General features: G+C 43.8%; 1 protein-coding gene across 4 annotated transcripts in view; it reads left to right on the forward strand.

Annotated features, from left to right (window-relative positions):
• lili (LMBR1-like protein) overlaps positions 1-24,482 on the forward strand; it is a 242,845-nt gene extending 218,363 nt beyond the window's left edge. For 3 of the 4 annotated variants that reach the window (XM_050177344.2, XM_055070089.1, XM_055070090.2), the window contains one exon: positions 8,664-24,482. In XM_050177344.2, the coding sequence (XP_050033301.1) occupies positions 8,664-8,872 (209 nt within the window). In that variant the 3' untranslated portion in view covers positions 8,873-24,482. The remainder of the gene's footprint in view (positions 1-8,663) is intronic. The other variant, XM_055070088.1, reaches the window with a different exon arrangement.
• Positions 24,483-26,017: the final 1,535 nt, after the last annotated feature.

Below are 26,017 nucleotides of genomic sequence, written 5' to 3' on the forward strand. Positions count from 1 at the left end.
CTCATCCGTCCACCTAACTTTCTGCCGCCCCCTGCTATGCTTCCCTTCTCTTGGAATTCAGTGTATTTTATTCTGTTGTCTGCATCTTATTTTTTGCACCTAGAACCATTTCTAAAATGCTTTGGCATGCAAGCTGCCAGCAGTGGCTGTCAATTTTGCGTTGACTACTGCTGTTTCACCAACAATGGCTACAACATGACTGTGCTTTGAAGTGCAGACTGTTAAGGGTGCCTTTCAAGCATGCCCTCGACTACTGCTATTAATTGCTTCCTGAATGACTATTTTGGGCCTCACTAAGCTAATGTTCTTTTATAATTGTTCTCTTATTGGCATTACTTGCCTGAGCAAGATAACCAAAATAAAGAATGCGACCACATGAATGTGCTTTGGCATGCAAGCTGCTAAGAGTGGCTCTCAATTTCGTGTTGACTACTGCTGTTTCACCTACAATGGCTACGCATGACTGCGTTTTGAAATGCAGACTGATAAAGGTGCCTTTCAAGCGTGCCCCTGACTGTTGCTATTTCACCGAGGGTATCCATGTGGGTATCTGGGCATATTGCATCCTCATGGAAAGAAGCGATTGTCATCCCAATTCATAAGCAAGGCAAAGACCCCGCATTAGCCAGTAGTTATAGGCCAATAGCGCTAGCAAGCTGCATGTGTAAGTTATATGAAAAAATGGTAAATCGGCATCTAATCTATTTCCTGGAAAGCAACCATCTACTTGATCCCCTTCAATGTGGTTTCAGGGAGGGTAGGTCAACAATAGACCACCTTGTTCGCATTGAAGCAAATATTAGAGAGGCTTATATACACAAACAATTTTTTCTCTCTGTATTTCTGGACTTGGAGAAAGCCTATGAAACAACATGGTGATTTGGAATCTTCCGAGACCTATCTGCAATGGGCGTACGCGGCAATATGCCAAATATAGAAAACTACTTGACTAACCGCACGTTCCATGTTAGAGTGGGCAATGCCCTGTCCAGGCTATTCACTCAAGAGACTGGTGTGCCACAAGGTGGCGTGCTTAGTTGCACCCTCTTCATTGTGAAAATGAATTCCCTCCACAAAGTCATTCCATCCTCAATGTTTTATTCAATATATGTAGATGATGTGCAACTAAGATTTAAGTCTTGTAACCTTGCTGTCTGCAAGCGCCAAGTCCAACTCGGACTGAACAAGGTCTCAAAATGGGCAAATGAAAATGGCTTCAAGCTAAACCCCCTCAAAAGCTCCTGTGTACTTTTTTCTAGAAAGAGAGGCTTGATACAAGATCCTGATGTTATGCTGCATGGAGAACACATACCACTCAACACTGAACATAAATTTTTAGGCATAATACTGGACTCAAAACTAACCTTCATTCCTCATATCAAATATTTGAAAGCTAAATGCCTTAAAACAATAAACATCCTGAAAATACTGTCATATACAAAATGGGGAAGTGACAGGAAATGTCTCATGAAGCTCTACAGGAGCCTTGTACGATTGCGGTTAGACTACAGTGCCGTTGTGTATCACTCAGCTACACCCATCAAGATGCTGGACCCTGTGCATCATCTTGGTATCCGCCTCGCCACCGGCACCTTTAGGACGAGTCCGATTCAAAGCCTCTATGTCGAATCAAATGAATGGTCGCTCGATCTGCAGCGGTCATATTCTACTTTTAATTATTTTCTTAAAGTACATGCTAACAAAAACCATCCTTGTTATTCCACCACAAACGATATGACCTCTGCAACACTCTTTCATAACAAACCTACAGCCAGAGAGCCATTCTCGATCCGTGTGAGAAAGCTGAGCGAGGAGATGGATGTTCCTATTCATGAAAATCGTCTAATGGCTTCTGCCAAGCTGTTTACACCGTGGTTGTGGTGAATCATTGACTGTGACACGTCATTTGTGGAGGTAACGAAGCACGCTCCAGAGGCGCACATTCATATGCATTTTCTGGAATTACAATTTAAATACCCGTGTCCAGAGCATTACACAGATGCGTCTAAATCACTGGCGTGTCATATGCAGCCGTCGGCCCATCCTTTTCCGAGTCCGATGTTCTGCACCCTCAAACAAGCATCTTTACAGTAGAGGCGTATGCACTGTGGTCGGTTGCGAAACACCTCAAACAGTTAAAACTACATAAGGCAGTAATATACACACACTCATTAAGTGTTGTGAAAACACTTATGTCATGTGTCAACCACATAAATCCAGTAAAATATCTTGCAGTTTCTCTATTTTGTTGACTATACTTTGAGCATTTAGTGAAAGCAGCCGAAACTGCTTCAACTGTGACTGCTAGTTGGTGTGGTTTGGTCGCAATTCTGCGCTCTCTTTTTTCTTTGCAATGAGTTTCCGTGTGTGCTGTACGTCATCGCAAACGTACAAGTCGTCATCAATGCGAATCTTATCATGAATAAGCCTAACTTTTCTTCCGTTGTCTTTTTCTTCTTTCGCACTGCTCCAAAGCAGACGGCGCTTGCGCAGCGTGTCTGCACAATAATCGTTTTGCAACGATATGCCTGTTCCCTTCAATTTGCGTGCGTTTTTCAAGAGCACTTGTTTTTCAGAATAATCCTGTAAGAACGCAATGACTGGCCTTCGTGTAGGTGCGTTCCCAAATCTGTGAATTCGCGCCACAGATGTACAGTTTATTCCTAACTTATCTTGAAAGACATCCCGGACAACCTTATTCCGCAGTACCACTTCTATTTCATTCGGATCCTCAGAAATTCCAAAAACAACGAAATTCGAACGGCGGCTGCGGTTTTCCACATCAATAAGTTTTTCTTGTTGCGTTTTAAGTATTTCCTGTACTGCAGTCACAGTCGCATTTACTTCTACGTTCTCTTGGTTTCTTGCTTTTAATTCAATCATACTGCCTTCCAAGTTGTTTAAACGCTTTTCAAAACCATGTATCGCTTTCTCCGTTGACTCAAGGCGTTCTTTCAAAGAAGCAATGTCTTTTCTAATTGCCTGTTGGCCACTTATTAATGACTGGAACATTTCCTTGACGGTTGGACCTGCCTTCTCTTCTATATCGCCACATACTAAGAGCTTGCAAGAATTCAAACACTCATATGCAATACTCATACACACAAGTGGGCATGGCAGTACAATCGGAAATCTATCATCACTGCGTATTGTATTATTGTAACTAACCTGTACAAGAAGAACGAGACGCAGAGTCAGCGATGTGCGCCTTGCGCTTTCGCCATGCCCACCGGCAAGTCCATCGTTCGGTGCTGCCTTTATAGGAGTTGAATCCGCTGAGGTCAGGAACCCGTGACTTGTAATCACTGCATCATCCGTGTATGAAGGGACGCATGCAGCTTCACCGTCGATGTCGCATGTTGTCTCTGTTGTACACGGCTTGACTGAAGGCGCAGTAAGGGAGCTGGCGGATGACAGGAACAAAGCCTGTACAAGAAGAACGAGACGCATAGTCAGCGATGTGCGCCTTGCGCTTTCGCCGTGCCCACTGGCAAGTCCATCGTTCGATGAAAATTGAAATTGAAATTGAAATTGAAGTTTATTCAAAATAGGAAAGTACACAGGATGCTGCCTTTATAGGAGTTGAATCCGCTGACGTCAGGAACCCGTGACTTGTAATCGCTGCATCATCCGTGTATGAAGGGACGCATGCAGCTTCACCGTCGATGTCGCATGTTGTCTCTGTTGTACACGGCTTGACTGAAGGCGCAGTAAGGGAGCTGGCGGATGACAGGAACAAAGCCTGTACAAGAAGAACGAGACGCATAGTCAGCGATGTGCGCCTTGCGCCTTCGCCGTGCCCACTGGCAAGTCCATCGTTCGATGAAAATTGAAATTGAAATTGAAGTTTATTCAAAATAGGAAAGTACACAGGATGCTGCCTTTATAGGAGTTGAATCCGCTGACGTCAGGAACCCGTGACTTGTAATCGCTGCATCATCCGTGTATGAAGGGACGCATGCAGCTTCACCGTCGATGTCGCATGTTGTCTCTGTTGTACACGGCTTGACTGAAGGCGTAGTAAGGGAGCTGGCGGATGACAGGAACAAAGCCTGTACAAGAAGAACGAGACGAATTGTCAGCGATGTGCGCCTTGCGCTTTTGCCGTGCCCACTCTATTGGCAAACAGGGTTAAGCACATGCTTACTCTGCCATATCATCCTCAGTCCAATGGTTCGGCCGAACGTGCGGTTCAAACAGTAAAGCAGTCGCTGTTGAAGCAATTGCTGGAAGACCAAAAGAATGAAAGTTCCAGGTCACTGTAGCACAGAATCGATAATTTTCTGTTCGCTTATAGAACAACGCCGCATACATTTACCGGCCAAACACCTGCAGAACTCTTCGTGAGGAGGAAGTTGTGCACAAGGTTGTCGTTATAGAAACCAGATCTGCAGGATGCAATAAATGCCAAATCTGGGAGGAATGTACACAGTGCAAACAAGAGGAGGAGTTCACCCAGAGTATTTTCTGTTTGGACCCGCCGTGGTTGCTCAGTGGCTATGGTGTTGGGCTGCTGAGCACGAGGTCGCGGGATCGAATCCCGGCCACGGCGGCCGCATTTCGATGGAGGCTAAATGCGAAAACACCCGTGTACTTAGATTTAGGTGCATGTTAAAGAACCCCAGGTGGTCAAAACTTCCGGAGTCCTCCACTACGGCGTGCCTCATAATCAGAAAGTGGTTTTGGCACGTAAAACCCCATAATCTAATCTCTATTTTCTGTTGGGGATAGAGTGTTTGTGCGTTCAGTATGTGGGGAACAGGTGAAATGGCGTCCAGGCAAGATTGTGGATGTGAAATCAGCAATGACATACCTTGTGGTTGTGGATGGGCAGACGTGGTTTGTGCATGCGGACCATTTGCGACATTCCTGTGTAAAGCGTGGTGGTGTTGTGAAAGAAAATGATGTACCTTTTCCACATGCAAGTGAACTGTTTGAAAGTGAAAGTCTCTTGCACCCGCCTCAAACCGGCCAGTGTTGGATCGGAGTGATGGTTACCCACTCTCACGTGGAGCCCAAAGTGCATCAACGTTACAACAGAGCGATGCCAGTTTACCTGTGCTACCCAGGTGCAGAGCTCGTAATAAGCGGAAGCCGGATCGTCTGACATATGACAGATTCTGATCTTGTTGGACGAGAAGTGTTGTATCTGTGCAACGTTTATCAAGCGTGTTGTCTCTAGTCACTGTGCGCCGCATATCTGATGCACGCGCTCACTGTTCACATGTGCTTTTGTATCGCTAGCCAATGGCATGCCTCGGTTGCACCCACGCTCCCTTTATAAGGCGAAGCCAGTGAATCGTTGCTGTCTGTTAGGTTCATGTTGCTGTCTGAATAAATGCTTGACTTCACGGCGTCTCTTCAGGCGCACAGTTCATAGCTTGATCGTCAGTGACCTTCCGCCTGAGCACACCGATGCCCTCAGACGTATTCTCGTCTTCTCGGGACATTTGGTGATTGGCATTTGGGCTAGACGTCTCTTGTCACGCATCGCATACACACAGGCGATGCCAGCCCTGTTCACCATCGCCCCTATTGAGTGTCTGTGTCTGAGCGAAGCGTCATTAAGCAGGAAGTCAACAAGATCCTTGCGAGGAACATTATCGAGCCATCCTCCAGTCCCTGGGGAACCCCTGTTGTTTTAGTGAAAAAGAAAGACAGATTGTGGTGCTTTTGTATGGACTATCGGCACCTCAGCAACATTACGAAGAAAGACGCTTACCCGTTACCACAAATTCATGATGCCCTTGTTTCTCTGTAGGGTGCCAATTGCTTCTTTTCTATCGACCTTTGATCTGGATATTGGCAGATTGCTATGGACCCCATGAACCACAAGAAAATGGCTTCTGTAACTCCTGATGGGCTTTACCAGTTCAAAGTCATGCATTTTGGTCTGTGTAATACCTCATACACATTCGAACGAATGATGGACTCTCTGCTTCATGGGTTCAAAGGGTATGCATGCTTGTGTTATTTAGACAACATGATTGTATTGTTAGTGAAGCGATGTGCATCTTGCAAAAGAATGAGGCACTACGTGATGGCAGGAACAGGAATGACCGGAGGGTTTATTGTCATGTCGTTATATAGCCAAGAGTGCTATAACAGTCAACACCACTGAGTGTGTTCGTGCTGTTGTGATAAGGTAGGGCATACAGCGCATGCCTGATACATCCTCTGGGGGGAATAAAGAAGCACAACAGTTCAATAACAGTTAAACAAAGAAGCACAGCAGTTCAGAAGCCCCACAGTTCAGGTCACTTGATTAAAGTCCTCATCGTAACTAAGTTGCTGTGGTGGCTTGACTGTTCGACCTGACCTCCTCGGGACCAGTGTTGGCCTTGGAGGAATTGCTGTCACGTGCTGAGCTGTCATAGGTTCCGCGCCCTCGGCGGACGACGGTTGTGGTCGCGGATATGTAGGCACTGTAACACCACAGCTGCTCGATGCAGGGGCACCAGAGTCAGCGGACGGACTGTCTGGCGAACCGCAGTCGTCATCATCACTTATGCTTGCTGCACACTGCTCGCGAGTCTGAAGGAGATGCCGTCTGTTACGTCTAAACACACGACCATCTTCTCTTTCCACCTCGTAGGACCTCGGAGAAGTTCTTCTAACCACAGTTCCCTTCGGTGACCATATTGCGTTCCTAAGCCTTACGACGAACCCTTTATCCAAGGGCGATAAAGGTTTTCTGCCGCTGTACTGACGATGCTTCTTGATCACCGTAGACTGCATGCCGCCAAAGTCTGGTACATTAGATCTGAGGCGCCTGCCTTGAAGTTCTCCCGGGGATCTGCCGTCTTCAAACAGTGTAGAACGACAGGCCAGGAGGCCTAGCCGGAAGTCTTCGCCCGAGTCTTCACTTTTCTTCAGGAGGCTCTTCACTATCTGAACTTTTGGCCAGACCATTAGACTGTGGGAAGTGCTGACTTGATGTGTTGTGAGTGAAGTCGTATTTTCTTGTGAATTCAGCAATTTCACAGCTTGAAAACTGTGGTCCGTTGTCGGTGCACACCTCTAGAGGTACACTATACCTGGCGAATATGGCGCTGAGTGCCGAAATCGCCGTTCTTGCAGTGGTGTCCAGGAGTTTCTGGACTTCTAGGAAGCTTGAAAGCGCGTGATACGCCACGATGTTCGAACATCCCCCAAACGAAAAAATGTGCACACCGATGCGAAACCATGCGCAGAATGGGACTCGGTACATCATTAATGGTTCTTTCGGTTGCTTGTAGGAAAACTTCCGACAAGTAGAGTAACTCTAAGTCAGCAGGTAGATAGGGCGGGGTCGTTGCTGAGCCCAGGCTAGAAAACCAGGTGTCGTGCTCTTCCTTTGCATTTCTGCGATCCCAGGTTCCCAACATGAATTCATCCTAAGATTTCACATCACATGCTTTTTGGTAGGACCACGTTCGTTCCTTTTAGCAGTATTCCATTCACGACCGAAAGCTCTGACGCAAATGCTTTAGTTCACCTTGCAGGCTCTCACTGCTCAACAGGCTGGATATGACTGTGCTTAGGTAGCAGTCACAAGCAGTTTCACGCACCAGCTCCTGACACGTAGCATCTGTGACCAAGTAGCCCAGGATTTGTACAGTGTGCACCTCCATGTCGTCCGCAGCGCCAGCATTGTCGTCCTGACTAGCCAGCGATGACCTTGACAGCATGTCAGCCAAGATTAGGTGCTTTGCTGGTTCATACTGCAATAGGAAGTCATATTTCAGAAGCCTTAGGAAGAACCTCTGAAGGCGGGATGGCATGTCACAAATCCCTTTGGCAGCAATGGATTGGAGTGGTTTATGGTGTGTCTCAATAACGACTTTGTGCTGGTATATGAACTGGTGAAACTTCTCGCAGCTGAATGAAATGCTGAGAGTCCCCTTTTCATTCTGTGTGTAACACTGTTCAGCTTGTGTTAGCACACGAGATGCATAGGCCACTGGCCTCACCACCATTGTGGCACTGCAAAAGCGCTGCGCCTACTCTGTCTTTGGATGCATCGCACGTTATCTTAGACTGCTTCTGAGGATAAAAAATAGCAAGCATGGGCGTTGTGCTTAGAATCTGTGAGGTGCTTTTCTACTCTATCCTGTGGTTTTCAGTCCACTCGAACACATGCGCTCTTTGATAAGCACTCGCAGAAGCACAGTCCGCTCTGATATTCGCGGCACGTACTTAAAGTAGCAAAGTAATTCAGCATACCGAGCATGCGCTGAAAATCACATTTGTTTTTGGGCTTTGGCGTTTCAAGCAGGTTCTGAGAGGTTTCTACCCCTGAGTCTCAACTAGAATGAGTAGCTACCAATGTTTTCTATTACTTGCTGCTGTGTTCCCACCTCTGCTATGTTATCATTGCCCTTCATAAAGAAAGCTCTGCATCTGTAGCAGGTGGTCGCACAAAGGATGGTGAATAACCTAAATGCTACAAACTTTGCAAGTGTGGTTTTTATTGCCGTGTTCCTGCCTCTGTAATGTTTTCATTGCCCTTCATAAAAAAAGCTCTGAAGCTGTAGCAGGTTGTCACACAAAGGATGGTGAATAACCTAAATGCTTAAAAACTTTATAAGTGTGGTTTTTATATGAGCCAGAAAAGCAACAAATGCACAGCGTACACAGTTGTTTACAAAAACAGGCTCTGGGTTGCTCATCATTGCATGCAGGCATCACCAACTTTGACCTGTTGGGCGACTTTGGCCGCATTGAGTGGCTGGCCAGCTTTCCACTGGTGCTCACCTACAACGTGGTGTTTGTGGCTGCGGCTGCCACCAGCCTGGCCACCAAGGTGACAGCGACAGTGCGCACTGAGCTGCTGGGACGCCTTGCAGCCTGGGGCACGGCCACCCCTTGGTTGGTACCAAAGGAGGACTGACATTGCACTAATTATTTATTAATAGTTCCTAATTTTTTTAGCTTTAACAGTGGCATTACTTATGTTGCTTTAGTTAAGTATTGTGGATGCATATATTGCACTGACCACCTGACCTTTGTCTTGCTACCCTGTGTACAAGCCCATGTTTATGTTTACCTATCTTCAGGCCTGTTCATTATTTTTCTTACCCCTGTGTATTTTCTTTTTGTAAATAATGATCACTAAACTGGTATGAACAACTCGGACAATTGCAGTGGGCTGATCACCTAGTCACAGCTTTTCAGGTCATGTGTTAACATGCTGCAGTGAGCAAGAAATGCCTCGTGGCACTGGTGCGATACTAAGACATACCCTATGGCGTTCACATGGATTTGTGTATTCAAAGCATTAGCTTTGCACTGCAGGCCCCAACACTCGGGGGAGAGCATTGGTTCAAATACCTGCTGCCCAGCTGGTACTATGGCTTTTTTGAAAGATTTGTGTGGGAGAATATTTCTTGTACAGATGTGCCACCTGCAAATAAGCTGTTCAGCTGAACATGGCTTAGTGCCCTTTACAGGGGACATGCATCACCGTAACATTGCCTTCTCAATTATGAACTTACAATTGTCGTATTTTCCTATGTGTAAGTGACGTTGTGTCTCATCCCCCATGCAGGCACTCGTTTTGGTGAGAGAAGGTGGCATAAAAATTGTACCTCTGTATAAGATGCATGTCTTTATTTGCTCAGCATGGTGAAACCTGACCACACAATTTTATGTTCCATGCATGAAATATTTTAGTGTTTTAGCCATCATGATCTTTAGTGTAGTGTGCGATACACAATCTGCCACAAGAGACATGCTCACATGTGCAGTTGTAATCTTGCCTACCTGCAGGTGAATATTGTAATTCTTTTCCATTTTTGGCATGCTCAATTAACCTGTAAGCCATCTCCACACACTGCGCAATACTAATGTGTCAGTGGGAGTGCTGGGTATGTGTGGCTCGCCTGCCTTCAACTGCTGGCATGTTCGTGCTCACATAGAGGTGGCATTTCACAGTGCATGCAGCTTAATGACACGATTTGTTGCATTACTGCCTGTTTTGCCCGCAATAAATCGGAAGGAGCTTAATTTGCGGTAATGCTTGACAAGAATGTACAATTTGTGTGAACAAAACAATGACCGCTATTTCTCACTGTAATGGCAAAATAAGGCACACTGTGTTTTGCCCTGACACTACCAGATGGTGCCACTCTTTCAGTGCAGCAAAATAAGCAAGGTGTTTGCTGCACATTATTTTCCACCTAGAGAACACGCACAAAAATGCAGAAACATCTACAGTCACAAGGGCAGCTCTTCCAACTGATCTACTTAGGGTGTATACCCATGAATAATTAGACATAGGGAAGAAGGTGGATCACAACTCATCACATCACATCACTTTATTTTCCTTAAAGACCCCGTTTGGGGTGTTACATAAGGGGTGGTGTTTACAAGATGCAGGCGTTTACAGAAGTAGAAATTGTGGATGGACAGGTTATGGCAGCGATATGGTGGGGAAGGCCGTTCCAGTCAGTTGCCGTTCGTGAAAAAAGTGAGTTTATGAAACTGTTGATTAGTAAAAACTTAGAGCGCTAAATACACGAAAGACGTAGAAAAAGAAACACACACCACACGAGCGCTCTGAGTTTTTATTAATATGCGTTACCAACTAGCCCACCTAACTATCCTTTTACAGCTGTTGAGACAACCAGTTTAATGTGAAAGAAGCTCATTTCAGACTTATTACAGCAGAAGCAATATACAGCATAAACTGCTTTTAGCGTAAGTCGCCAGAGTCATGAATATGCACGTAAGCAGTACTGCACTATAACCAAAACATTTTTCAAAGGCTGAACACATGCAAAACATGTAGACCAAGCAGCCAAATGTATGTGAGAATCGAAGCATGCGACCAGGATGTTTGCATTCGTTTAAATTGACAAACATTGAAACATTAATGTGCAAGGACCGGTGGTCTTCGCATGAAGCATACAAAGTAAATCAGAAAAAAGAAAGTTGTGCAGATCCCATGCACTGTGAGAGCCTATGTTATACGAAGCATTTTGCAGGTACCTGGCTATCCAATGTGAAAAAGTGAGAACAGATTGCGAAGTCGTCAGCAGTGTCTGTTAAAATGACGATGGCATTTGTACCTTGGTGAAGAAATGTTAGAACCTGATTAACTTGGGTGATCATGAAGTTTCTACAATGTCTGACAGTTCCTATGTAGCATAAGCTGCTAGGAATGGGCTGTGTGTTGAAATGCAAAGAACATTGTAGCTGCGCAAAAGTTGTATCGAAGTCTCGGGACCTTCGTTTCGGTCACTTGAAGCGCATATGTTTCGAGAATGTTACCACCTTCGTCAAATATTTTCTTCTTGCATGGTGCTATAGGTGTTAGCACCAAGCGGACCATAAAGTGAAATGCTTAGCTAATGGGATACAAAGGTACAGTGCAATAAGATGGTTCACAACCCATAATTGTATTAAACATACTTGATTCATGCTATCAGAGGCCTCACCGCAAATTTATTGGCCATGTACTGGCCGCTATGCCTGTGTTGTTAAGCCACAAAAATAAAATGTTTAGTGTGTAAAAGCAAACGGAAAGAAGTGAGTTGCATGGGCATGCTTGTGCTGATATAGACTGATAGGCATGAAGGCACTCGCACTGGAAGCCTGATTGGTTCGATAAGGTGCCCATAGGTCAGTGTTGGCCGCGTTTAGTAATTGGGCGTCGGCGATGCCAATAAGAGGATTCAGTATAGCAGTATGCAGTGTATAGCGGTATGTGAATGCCAAAGGGCTCGAGCAGCTTCTGGGAGCCACATTAATGTTTCTCTCACTTAGTTCTCTCACACACTTACTCTGAGGATACTGTAAATAAATAAATAAATAAATAAATAAATAAATAAATAAACTGCATCCATGGGGGAACAGCGCACTTGTAAATTCACAAAATAGTTAATAATGCTCAAAAACATGTTTGTTGACGAAACATTTTTATGCAAATTGCGATAAGAATTGTTGCAAGAACGTCTACAATATGCAAAACAATTTATTTATTTATTTATTTATTTATTGAAGATACCTTACACGCCCCTTGACGGCATTGAGTAAGGGGGTAAAAAGTGCGAACTAACTTGTCAGTGTACAAACATACGGCTCAAACTTGCAATTTAACACAAAGAAATGGAGAGGAATCGATGATAATGTGGTATGACGGCAAATATATGGTTGGGCAGGAAAAAAGATAACATGAAAAAAAAAATATTGACTGGCATTATACATATGGCAAAACTGCACACAAGAACAATAAAGTATACCAATCACAATGACAACAGTAAAAAGAAAAGAAACTAAACCAAAGATAGGCAGCCAAAATGCGGATTCTAGGTGCAGGAACAATTGGCAGTGTTTAAAAGACGCACAATGGTAGGGCATGATAAAAACGCAGGAACTAATCACGTGCACAGTAAAAACATTTATCAATATAAAAAGTGCAGTTGGGCACAAAGTGAGATACTGAAAGAAAATTAACAGAAAAACATGTGCAGTGGTACAAAAAATGGCGGATGTCCTTTGTCTTAAAGCTCTAAAAATAACAAATAAATAAATACATGGGCGGGATGCAGGACATGGCACAGGAAGTAAAACAAAATTGTAAAAGCTAGTAAGTTTTCATTGCGAAAAGAAAGACTGCAGAAGTTGACAGAAACTATCGTGGTCTGGTTCGGATGCAATGTTGCCTTGAAGACCATTCCACAAACGTATGGTGCGAGGAAGAGCAGATGAGTTGAAGGCATGAGTTGACCCATATAATCGTGTGAAAAGTGATTATGCAACTGACTTGATGTAATGGAAGGAGCATCAAGGTGAAGTGGGAATGGTCTGTTGCTGAATGCGTGTTTGTGAAAAAGGCATGAAAGAGCAATTTCATGACGAGCACTAAGGAGTTCAAGTGAAAGATTGAGCTTAATTTGCGTTATGCTTTTATGGTTGTCATAATTGCTTGAAATGAAACAAGCGGCCCTATTCTGAACCGCTTCAAGCATGTTAATTAAATAATTGTGGCAGGGAGACCAAATAGATACAGCGAATTCAAGCTGTGGGTAAACAAAGGTCTGATAAGCTAGTTGATGAACGTGAGTGGGACAGTTATGTAAATTTTGACGTAAATATCCTAAAGATTTTGAAGCTTTTGCGCATATGGTGGTAATATGAGTAGACCAGTAGAGGCTGGATATGAAATGAATACCAAGGTACTTATAAGGTGATGCCTGCGACAGTTGGTAATTGTTAATGGTGTAGCAATAGATGGAAATGTTTTGTTTGCGTGTGAAGGAGATTATTTTGCATTTTTCTGTATTCAGCGACATGATCCATTTTTTACACCAGTTGTTAATGCGGTAAAGGCAGATTTGCAGCCTTAAGTGGTCGTCAGCACAGGTTATTGGACAATATATGATGCAATCATCAGTGAAGATTCGCATGCAGGAAGAAATGTTTTCTAGCAAGTCGTTTATGTAGATTAAAAACAATAGGGGGCCAAGGACGCACCCCTGTGGTACGCCCGAAGTTATTACCTATAGCCATACATGAATGGAGTGGCAGGTCCACTATTGCACCGTCATCACATGGTCCCTGCTGGCACCTGGTGTGTAGAAATCCCTCTAATGTGTAGTCTGAACATGGCTTGGAAAAAAACAAAAAACAGTTGCATGCGCCTTAGCATTCAACTGTAATTTTGGTTTGTGTCTGGCCATTCTAGTTATTTATTTCTGCGATAAGTGGTAGGTGGGAACGGGAATTTTGCATGAAATATCGGTCTTGCACCTTTATGTGTTCATACACCAAAAAAACATGGGGAAGGCAGGAGATGGAAATTCAAGATGATGAACAAAACGAGAACAAGGTGAAAGCAGGAGCCAGTGTTTCGACTAGTGGACTTGTCTTCTTCAAGGCCTTGAAGAAAAGTCCACTTGTTTAAAAATTGGCTCCTGCTTTCACCTTGTTCTCGTTTTGCTCATCATACGCGAAGAGTTTCTCTCCCTTTAAATGTCCCCTGCCATGACGGGGCCCAAAGTACAGTTCCGAGTTATCCGTTAGTTCAAATTATAGGAGTTGAAATTATAGGGACTTCAGTGTACATTTTAAACACTAGAAAATGGAAGACTGCAGTTCTTTTGCATACTCTGAAGTCAGTTCTATGACAGCTGTGAGGCAGTTATTAAAAATGGCAGGAGTTAATCCAAAAATGAAGGACTAATCTACAAATTGTGGCCCTTAGCTTACTGAGCTGCTCCATGGAGTGTTATGTTGAATTCCAATGGCGGAGTCGGAGCAGCCGACGGACTCCGCGAGCGAGCACTTATACTGGCACAGAGCAACGCCTCCAGATCCACGAGTGGAACACAACCTGCGCCGCCGGAGCAAGGCGGAAGCGGAAGTTCTATCACCGAGTTACCCAGGATACCTTGCGTGTTGTTATTTTCTTCCGCTGTTTGCTCCCAGCACCGCCGCACTGGTCACTTGTCTCTTCAGTGCCGTTCACCTGTTTTTTTAAAAGTGCGTAATGGATATCTCGCCAAGCGTGCAGCAGCTTTTGCTTCCTCGCGAGACAAACGTGGTAAAGAAAATACGTCACGCAGAGTTCCAGTCCCCTCCGCCGATTTTGGCGGAGCATCTTTTTCTGCTCCACGGAGTGACTCCCGCTCTGAATCCCCTCCGACTCTCTCATTGGAACATCTTGCTCCCGCCCTCACTCTGCCATTGGAACAAACTTGCTCCGAAATGAGCAGAAAAACTTGCCCTGACTCCGCCATTGGAATTCAACATTAGTCTCAATATAGCTGCCCAAAATTTGAACTCTGCCGCTCCAAAAATGTCCTTTTCCACCCGTTTAACCTGCAGCAAATTTGAGATGTCCTGCTCCCAATTAAAGATTTTCCTGCTCCAGAAGTTGCGCCAAAAGCTGTTCTCGCAATCCCACCCTGTACATAATGCCACCTATCTTGAGATTATGGGTGAACTTGTGAACATAACAAACCACTGCAAGTCTTGTGGTTCTTGTAGTTGCTCTTTTGCTTGTTGCTTGTGTCTTTTAAAAGTGAAGGTGTTTCAGCTATTTCAAGGCTTTTTGACATAAAATATTTCTTGGTCATTTTTAACTGAGAAGGCTCCCCGAAGCACTGTTCTAACAGTTGAACCATATTTAGAAACCACAGCAAGGGCTCTCATTTACACATAAACTTCCACTGCGTAACACCCTGCAGATTTTAGATTTAAAGTTAACTTTTTTAGCACATACATAAACCTCGACATAATGGAGTCCGTAAAATCGGCACATTATATATTGAAGTTTCGTACTGAAACGCGACATTTTATGCAAGTAAGTATACAGTTGCCAGCGAATCTTTCTTTCAAGAAGGGGGTCGTAAAATGTTCAAAATTATTGGGCAATTGGGAGAAACTAATTTCAGTAAGAAAAGAAATTGTCATTTTGCTGAATGTGGGATTCGGTGATCAAAGATACGGCGTTATGCCGTGTCGATGATATTTCCACGTCGGCAGTACGAAGCGAAGCGTGCAAAGCTTTCGCATCCACTCAATCACCACGGTTGATAGTGTAGCCCACAGTGGGATGACGCTATTATGAAGAGCGGAAGCAAAGAGAAGCTAACACTTTGTCTGCCTCTCACTTCAATGCGTCTACGAAACTTGAGGTTACACGACATCCAGCACTAAACGCCTAAAAAGACAGCGCACATGAAGCCTCGGCTTGGCAAGCCTTTCCACCTGGCATAGATAATCTCCAAGATAATGCGCACGGGCCACATATGCCTTCAGTCATGCTGACAACCACATGCACCCACAACCGTGCTCGAAGAGGCATCAAGCCACCATCCTTCTTGGCTCACCCTCGCACCCACAGCATACGTCGTGTGAGGCATAGTAGGACTTGGTGCTAAGACCGGATGTTTAGGCATTAAAAAATGCTGTTTTAGATGCCTGTGAAAGGCACTAAAGCCGTTATTTAAAGGGACACTATAAGCAAATACTAAGTCAAGCTAAAGTGATAGTGCTCGAGAATCTCTAAGGCGCCAATGTTATCGCGAACAGAGCCTTAATAATAGAGAAATCGAGCTAAATGCAGGACATGATTAGAGACTCCCCCGGGACATTCAAGCACTTGCCTGATGATGAAAGCACTCCTCAGTTAAATTCTGTCACTAGTACTCAACTACTCCTTGCAAAAAACATCCTCGCATTGTATTATAATATGAAATAAAATGCTAGTTGTCCACTTCCATTTCATGTTTAGAAAAAACACATTGAAATTACCATTGACAATGATGTGGGCGGTCGAAAGATTTTGTTTTTGCTCGCTTCTGCACCGCCCACGCTTTCGCGTTTCAGTACTTTCCTGATCGCGTAGTGCTGCGCAGGTTTTGCTGGCTCACGAAACTTGTTCAAACTACAAGTAGCAGAGAATTCAACTTCTATGTGATGTCGCGGGATGCCTGAGTGGTCTACGCCACTTGACCAAAAAGCAGCTGCAGCGGTGATTCCGCCGCTCTTTCTTGGCTCGGTGCTGCCGTCTCTCGGGTGCCGTTTTATTCACCGATGGCAGCAAAGGGCGGTGATGACGTATGCAACGTCACCACTCTCCGGTTGGGTGGCGGGAGATTTTAATTTCGAAAAAGGCATTCAGACCCTTCAAATAAAATTTGCTCGTAAACTAAGTCTTTTCTTGGCGTGAAACAGCCGTTGCAAGGTTTCTGGAAAGGTAATTAAACAGTCCAGGTCGCATTAATATTTGCCTTTAGTGTCCCTTTAAAGCATATATAGGTACCATATAATATCTTTGAGTCATCTATAGGCTTAGTTAAAGGAACTCTAGCTGTGCAACTGAGGATAAATTCTTCGGAGCACAGTCTACAAAACCCTTGTTTTCTGAAATTCACTTTATTTTCTTGATAAAGTAGAATGAAGCAGTGTAGGCTACAAGATTTATTTGAAGTTTAGTGTGACTAGGCACCATGCAGAAAGTTGTGAAATTGTGGACAAACATGCAGAATCTCAAGATTTTTGGGTTTCGTGTTGAGCCTTTCTGTATTGAATATTGATTTGTATGCAGATAAGGAAGACTCGGCAACCACCGAAGTTAGGGGCACATATTTGTACTTTGGCTTGTTTGATGGCCTTCCAGAATTCCACAATGTCTGCCAGTCAGAACCTTTGATAACTCTGTCAGCAACAGGTTCATTGGGAACAGTGGCGGCCCTTTCTTAAACGTCCAGAATGTGGCTCCACATTCTGGGTCAGAGTTGTGCTGGGCATTCAAGTTTCTCAGTGATGTAGGCTAATAACATGAAGTGAGCGCACAAGTGTGCTTAGCCTCCTTCTAGTGCATTGTACAGTTTGAGCCCTTCTCACAGCGAGGCTTTTGTCTGCTACAAAGCTGTTAATAATGGGCACAGGCAAAGTGTTTCTGGTAACAGTCCACTGCCTTCAGCCAAGGTCCCAGGAGGGTGATCACATTATAAACAATAAGGATAGTACAAAACAGAAGAAGGCATTTTTAGGCTCTGATAATTCAATATAGGCACTAATATTGAAATAGGCTTTAAGAGGCACAATAAAAGTGTCGCTGAAATGTTTCTGGGCCCATAGTTCATGCTTATATGGTAAATAGGCATGATAAGGACGTAAGGGAAAAATAAGCATATTGCCTAAAGTTCTGGTCTCCGTTTATTGCACTTGGACTTTATTAATAAAGGGAAATGAGACATCCACCCAATCGTCCTGGAAAGGCGGTGGTCCCGGGTTCTAGTCCCGGACCAGGACGAATTTTTCCTAAACTGCGAGGCTTTTCTTTCGAGGAACCCAGATGGGTTTCCTTTGTAGCAATTGCTACGATTGGGTGGATGTCTCATTTCCCTTTATTAGTTACTTCCCTCCACCTTGCGGGTTTCCGCAGAACTATTACGTCAAACACTTGCACTTTATATGGAGCATGTTGGTGAGAGGGCTTTGCACTTAGCACTAGTACCGCTACTCGTGTGTATCAGGCGCTGCTCCATTTTGACGGCCACTCTCTGCCGGGGCGCATGTGATTTGAAAGATGCGTTCACAAGTAGCTGCATGTAATTCAGCCATTTGACCAGCTGTGGGTTTAGCGTATGTATATATATTAACCCCTTCGCTTCTGCCCGTGTGGTTCTTTGCCACACCTGGTGGTCCGCAGCACATTTACCTGCTTCATCGAGCATGTACCACATTGTAAGAAAATTGCTCTAAAATCTGCTACAGCATTTACAAAATGTCTTATTTATTTTGTTCACAAAAGGCTTCCGCATCAGATGCAGTGAAAAAAAAAAAATCAAGAAAAATTTCAAGCGTGCTGAAACGTGATGTGCACTTTTGAGTTTCTTGCACCCAGAACGCCTCTTAGACTTTGGAACTTGGCCTTCGAAAGCATTCAATAGTTCTGCTTTGCAGTTTTCAGTGGTATGTGCTGAAAGAAATGCATCCGCTCGGAAGCCTTTCCGCTTTCTTCAAGTGAGGTACTCTGGTTACAACGGCTACCGCAACAGAATGGAGTAAGGCGAGCCGGAAGCTTTGCATTGTTTTACAGAATACTCCTGCTGAAAGTGTAGACAAGTAGGACGATCCAGTGCGCGAAGCCCAATACAAGTAGACAATAACCTGCAATGTGCTGCCATCTATAAAAAATAGCCAGAATCAGCCGTTCTTTGAGCGACTGGTGAATCACTGGTCCACGACCTACTGTATATATATATATATATACAATAGATCGTGCACTGGTCACTTCAACGTTGGCCTTGGCAATCGTGGCTGGTGTATCAGCGGTTGTAGAAGTGAATGGGTTAATGTTTTTTATTAACGTTTGCTGACAAAAATATTGCATAAGCCAAGAAAAAGGTGCTGCCGTACAATCCTTCCCCATTCCGAAATAGTGAAATGAGACATTACTACACTCTGCCTCGAGTTGGCCTTCAAAAAGTCAGGTTCATCATCTTCATAGGCATGTGATGGCAAAGTTCCATAGGTAATTGGTAACGTCGGTTCATCTAAGGAAGTCAAAGGTACAAGCAGTGCAGCAACTACAAGAATCCTCAGAACTTCAGTGGTTCCATATCTTTATAAGGCTGCCCATAATTTCAAGAAGGTGGCAGACTGGCATTATTTACGTTCTGCTTTCACTGCCCCTGTCAAGCTCGCTTGCCTCTGCTTTTGAACCACTCGAGAGAGAGCAGATCAGCAAGGTTGCGGAAGAAATATGCAAGTTATTGCAAGCGTTCAGTATAATAATAAAAAAGAAACTGACTGTATAATTAATATTTTGCTTCTGTTGTAGCAATCTCAAAGAGGATTTTTCGATTGCTGGTTATCTCAAATGTTGCGATTTGTCTTGCGCTCATGCATCTCCGATTCCCTATGTCAGCTTGTTCATGGGTATGCACCTTCAACGAATCAGTTGGAAATGCTGCCAGTGTTGTTGTCAATGTATATATAAAGTGAAACTTTCTTTGCCTCAAATGCCTCATACGCCAATATATGAAAGCCTCTAACCCTACAGCTAGAATAGAACTGGCAGAATTTTCCAAGTTAATCAACAAGCATAAGGCAGCTGACATAAGGAAGTATAATATGGATAGAATTGAACATGCTCTCAGAAACGGAGGAAGCCTAAAAGCAGTGAAGAGAAAACTAGGAATAGGCAAGAATCAGATGTATGAGTTAAGAGACAAAGCCGGCAATATCATTACTAATATGGATGAGATAGTTCAAGTGGCTGACGAGTTTTATAGAGATTCATACAGTACCAGTGGCACCCACGACGATATTGGAAGAGAGAATAGTCTAGAGAAGGGGTAGAACCAGCGCAGTCACGAAGGAGTGAATAACAGCCTTGGCACTCTTCGCTCGCAGCGCTCGTATATGGGGGGGAAGGGCAGTAGAGGAAAAAAGAGATGCCAAGAAGGCAAGGTAACACTAGTACTAGATACAGCAGCAGCTGTGGACAAACTGAATAAATTTAAATTTAAGGTATGCTATGGTATGTTACTGCCATTTCTGAAAAATAGTCACCGGGCAAATTTGCCGAGCGCACAACTGGTGCAGGGAGTGCAGACATAAAGCCTCAAAGCACTGCAGCATTTAAACGACATTACGGAAGCGCCCGTTTATCAAATCAACACTTCTGTACCCGTCACAGTATTCTTGTGGCCATTGCTCAAGGTGATGGGTTTGAGGCCAACCACAGCAGCCGCATTTCAGTGGGGGCAAAAATGCAAGAACACTTGTGTACTCAGATTTAGGTGCACGTTAGAGAATCTTGGGTAATGAATAATCGGATTGAGGACTTGGCACTTAAAACCCATAATTTAATGAAAGTTTAACACATCTGCTACGATGCGTTGTGCCATGTGAGGGTATGACAGGGCTAACCATCTCGCAGGCTGTGAACAGTGGTGCACAACAACACCTCAAGCGAGCGTGTCTCGCTGTGTATTCTGTGTACTACATAGACAAACACAAGTGGTTCACGGAAGTAATGTTTAATACTAACTTACCACTCTAGGATTGCACTAAACGCTGATGAACATAAACATTCGACAAACATCACCGCCAATCATCGTCTCTGTACACAAACGGCACAGGAAGGTTTTCTTACATTGATTCCCATAGTGCGTGGGATCCACATAATCTTTTTGTGTTTGTTGTTTTAGTGGCAAATATGCATTTTAGCAAGCAGAAACTATGCTGAGAAACAGTTCTTCTGAAACAAGTTTTTACTTGACTTCACCTCGGGCTATGCATACTTCTTATACTGGTTGAAACGCCCAAGTAATGCACCCAAACTGAATATTGTCACTTTGTAGTTATGCTGAAGAACAAGACAGTACCAAAATATGATTAACAAACTTAACACTTTAGTGAACCTGTACCCAAGAAAATGAATTACACTCTAAGCACAACAATAGCAGCAAGCACAGTCTGTGATCATTGAAAATCTAACCTGCAGATCGAGTGCAACGGTTATTTATACACAACTTGTTGGAGGTTCCAGCATAAACCCCGGTGCTTGTGTGCCGGTCAGAATTTACAGCACTATTTGTGACTGCATGTACAGTTAAAACTCGATCTGACAAAACCCAATTTTACAAAGTTCACAATCTAACAAAGAAATTTCCATTCCCTGGCAGGTACCCATAGGGTTCAATGTTGTCATCTACCCGAATTAACGAAACTAATTGGCCACCAAACTAGATCTAACAAAGCTTTTCCTGAAATAAATGTGTAAAAAAAGCAGGGATTTCTTTCTAGTTGTGACACAGATGGGTTTTTCTTTGAGCGTACACTCTAATGCTATTGCGTTAAAAACATCTAGGTGCCCTAGTCACGGCCCTACCTTTATTTTGGTGAGGCTGCACGCCACGTCCATGCATGGAACAACAGACTCTGTAGTTGCTGGTGCACTTATGTACCAGACGGTGCTAGGGGTGACGGTGATTGCTTTTGTTATTTCATGGTTTATGCAACAGATGGCATTAATTGTCTCCTCGCAACTTCCTCCCAAGCGAGGAAGCCCATAAAGAGGGAGCACTGCCTTGCTTGAGAGGAATCCATTTATCCATTATAATGTGAAGCGATGCCATAAACAAACGAGACACAACTTATAAACGCATATGCCAATAGGGCTTTATTCATTGTTTCTGCGAATTGCCACCACAAAATGAAGTGAAAATCCGAGTACCGAAACCTTTGTTGCTGTTGGCGAGAGCAGCAGTGTCCTTTATGACATCCACCAAGGTTATGCAGCACTGCTGAAATACCTGTTACACAATCGAACTCAACAAAGCTGATTGCCCAGTGACCCACCGCATGACTTCGAAAGACCGCTAGTTTGACGCGCCTGCACAACAATTCCAATGGTCTTGTTCACTGTTCTTCTTATGAAAACAAAATTGTTATTTCCGTGTCACGAACCTGAACCGTCAGGCACATTTTGTGGCCATAAATTAAAGAAAACAACCAATAAATTCGTTATATTCGTGCAAATATATGTAGCATGTGCTATTTCAATTTAAAAATGCACTTGAATGCTTTGCTGGCATGGTGACGTGACATTAAAAGAATGTATTTTATTTTTAAAGGGACACTAAAGGCAAATAATTCAAGCTAAAGTGACAGATAATGCTCGAGGACGCCTCGTCAATATTATCGTGAACAATGTTTTAGTAATCGAGAAACCGAGGTAAATGCAGGTCATGATTTGAGACTTGCCTGGGGCATTAAAGTATGAGCCCGATGGCGAAGGCACTCGTCATTTTATTTATGCCGCCAGTGCTAAACTTCTTGTAATAAAAAGATAATTGCGTTCCATTATAAGACTGAAGAAAATGCTACTCGTCCAGTTCTACCCAATGGTTGGAAAAAGTAACTCATTGATGACAACGATGCGGTGGTCAAAAGGTTTCATTTTCGCTAGATCCTGATTTGCCCGTGCCTTCGCGTTTCAGTAGTGTCATTATCACGTAGTGCTACGCTGGTTTTGCTGGCTCTTGAAACTCCCACAAAATGCAAGTAGCTGAGAATTCCAAGTCTGATATGCGGGATGCCCGAACGGTCCATGCCACTTTTACAAGCAGCTGCAGCAGTGAGTCCAACGCTCTGGTCTGGCTTGGTTGCTCCATGGCTGTGCATTTACATTTTGCACGAAAAAATGTAGTGCTATCTGTCAGGCACCGTTTTACTGACAGATGGCTGTTTCATTCTATCAAACTACTCCTGACATGCTAGCGTTACCTCAATGAAGACGACACTTAACTTGCCTGAACTTTCTTTCCGTCGTAGACGCTTCTGCCTTTAGCTATTCCGTAAGATCTACCACCACAACCCTTTGCTGAAAGAATAGCTTATAACCCAACCGTCATACATATCATCTCGCTCTGATCACAGTTTCAAAGTTGGTGTGCCGTCTTCACATACTAAACTTTGTAGTAATGCATTCATCCCTAGCACAAGCAAAGATTGGAACCACCTTCCCGCCACCGTTGCAGCCATCCTGGATACCGACACCTTCAAAACCAGCATCCATGAAACGCCATGTTAAATATGTCTTTGTTTTGTTATGTTCACCCACTCCTTTCTGTAGTGCCTTTGGGCCTTGAAAGTATCTTAAATAAATAAATAAATAACTAAATAAATAAATAAATAAATAAATAAAAGGGTGGAGATAGCATATGCAAGATCACCACTCCTGCTCAGGGGTGGGCGATTTGAATTTTGCCAAAGGTATCCGCACGCTTTAGACACATTTTTTATTAAACGAAGCCTTTTCTTGGAAACAAGCGCTGCAACGTTTATCCAATGGTAGTTTAATATTAAGTCAACACTTAATACTTGCATTTGGTGTTCCTTTAAGCTAGAGTATAAAATTGATGGATCTCCTGGCAGCTTTCCCTAGGAGCTGGCACATGTAGTGTCATCAGACAGGCAATGACAATCGTTGCTGCTGTCGAAGAACACCTCAGGAGGCCAAGACATGTCCGAAGTGCTTGGGCGCTCTGCAGTGAAAGTAGATTAGTCTTGCATGTTTTGGACAAAACAGGAAGACTGTATCGAAAAAATCCGAAAAGAAGAGCCGTGTATAGCTGCAACATGGAGCGCACGGATGGTCCTCACAATTTTCCTGCTACAAATTTGGGCATATTCACAGTACAAATTAGCTTTTTCTTCATGTATAAGACGTGGACTCCAGGTGAAGACATGATCTACAATAATGCCTAAGAACCTGTGAGCTTTCTTGTACGCGATAGACTGGCCCTCGACAGACTGGCCCCGACAGGCAGCTGCTGCTGTATCCACAGCCTTCGAATTAAAATCTTGCTTTTCATTTTTCACATGTTGAGGTTAAATGTCTGAGCATAAACTTGTTACCCTTAAGGAAACTTGTCTGTAGCTGTATGTCCTGCATTTTGAGATGCCACAAGTAATAGACATCTGCAGCAGAAGAAGTAGATTCCTGACCTGTTGAATCGGGCGACAAAGGACCTGTGCTCATCACCAGTGATATTGTGTAACATAGTTATGGTCATTGATTTTCAGATACATTCAAGCAACATATGGGGAATGAACTTTTTACCTTGTCCTTATGTCATAATTCATGCATTTATTAAATCAGCTCTTGGTATTAGCACATCAACGGTCTCACTTTAATGTGGCTTGGGACAATGTTCTTCAGAGCAGTTTACATTTCCAAGCCTTGAACGCATGTTTTGAAAAGCACTTGCGGGACATGAAGTCATGCAAACCACATGATTTGTCCTATTGACCAATAGTATGTATAGATGACTTTCACATTTCACCTTAAAAATAACTAAAGAACAATAGGTTTTCTTCTTTCCTACATTTTTGTATGAGAAGTGCGTATGCCATGTCAGTGTTTTCTGCTTTTTCCCATATACATTGTAACAAGCTGCCACAGAGCCATTTACTATGATGTCAGAAAGTTGATGTGTGATTTCTTCTGATTAAAAGAATTGCAAGTACTCCTCGATCTGGTCCCAAGTTACTGTGAAGTGTGATGGTGTATACTCCTGTATATTGCAGTTGCACATACAAGGTGCTGTTCTGGTGTAGTCAACGACCTTCTTAGGCTCCTGGTCCAATATCGACCTTGCTGTGTAGCATATTGCTTGCTTATTTAAATCTACTGCAGGGCAGAAACTTGCCTGAGCATAAGACGTGAAAATAAAAGCAAAGCAAACAGTAACTAAAAAATATTAAAGAAGGTTACACATTAGTTTCGAGAACATAAGGTGTAAAGAGCTCCACTTTTCTATGCACTGAGGGAATGCTTATGGCAGTTCGTTTATGCAAGAATCCAGGCGAATATTTGTGACGGTGACAAGTTTATTAACTAACGATGTGCTTCATAAGTTCAGAAGTGCTTTTATCAAGTGATGAGATGTTATATAGAAACATGAGCTGACTGAACTCTTCAGTCCTCATTAATGGGGCCATGACACCAAATTTTAGAGCTTGGAGTATTACTTGCAGTATTACTTTTGCTACCCGGTGTTGTGCTACAACACGTTCCTTGTATACTCCCTAGGTTGATCCAAAAAGAATTAGGAAAATTTGCATGGGCAAACAAGAAATTTTTCTACTTGCAAGTTCAAAATTGAAGCAGACAAAAAGAAAGAGAGCAGGCATACCCTTTGACATTTCACTCGGCTGGCGAGAGTTGAGCCGCTTCCAATCAAAATGCAGCCTACATTTAGTGGTGGCAGAGGCCGTCCTCTCCAACATTGGTCCTCTCATGGACGACCGCACGCCAAGTTTCATCCTAGACGCCAGCGCTCGTTTCTCCCCTGGCGGAACGATTGCATCTCCAACGGGTGTAGGTTTCCGCCGCCGCTCGGTCGCGCCCGCGTTCAGTTCGCGCTGCGCGCGAAACGTCGCTTGTTTGCGACGGTGCCTCTTCGGATGACCGGAAATTTTTATTGTGTTGTTAACTGTCACGACAGCAATGTAAACACGAAAGGGTTGATGCCACCAGTGAAATTCTGCCGGTTCACAAGAAAATGGCACGAAAAAAGCAGACGACACGCATGGATTACTGCGGTGCGCCGAGCGATGTAAACAACTGACAAACGAAGCGAGCTCGTTCATTGATCACTCCTGAGTGTACGACGGTTTTTATATGTAACCCACATGAATTTAATAATTACTCGGTACATAATCCTATCATTCATATAAAAACTAAGTTGTTCGACGAGTGCTTGTCCTGTCTTCTTTCTCGTGTTTCGTTTATGTGTGCGCTGCCCAAGAATGGAAACCACTTCTGTTGTATGCACTAGTAGTGGCCAAAGTTCACGCGTGCCGAGAAATTGAATATGTGCACGATGCATTGAACATGACCGGAGTTCATTCCCGCTTCACCACTGCACCGATCGATCGAGTTACTGGACGATACACGCCCGCGTCTTGGTCGCGCCGGCATTGCTGAAGCAGGAATGATTACTAATACTTTCAACTTCGGTCTCTTGAGCACTGTTAAAAAATGGCCAAGCTGTCTACA

This window comes from Dermacentor andersoni, chromosome 5 (assembly GCF_023375885.2).
Source record: "Dermacentor andersoni chromosome 5, qqDerAnde1_hic_scaffold, whole genome shotgun sequence".
Taxonomy (NCBI): domain Eukaryota; kingdom Metazoa; phylum Arthropoda; class Arachnida; order Ixodida; family Ixodidae; genus Dermacentor; species Dermacentor andersoni.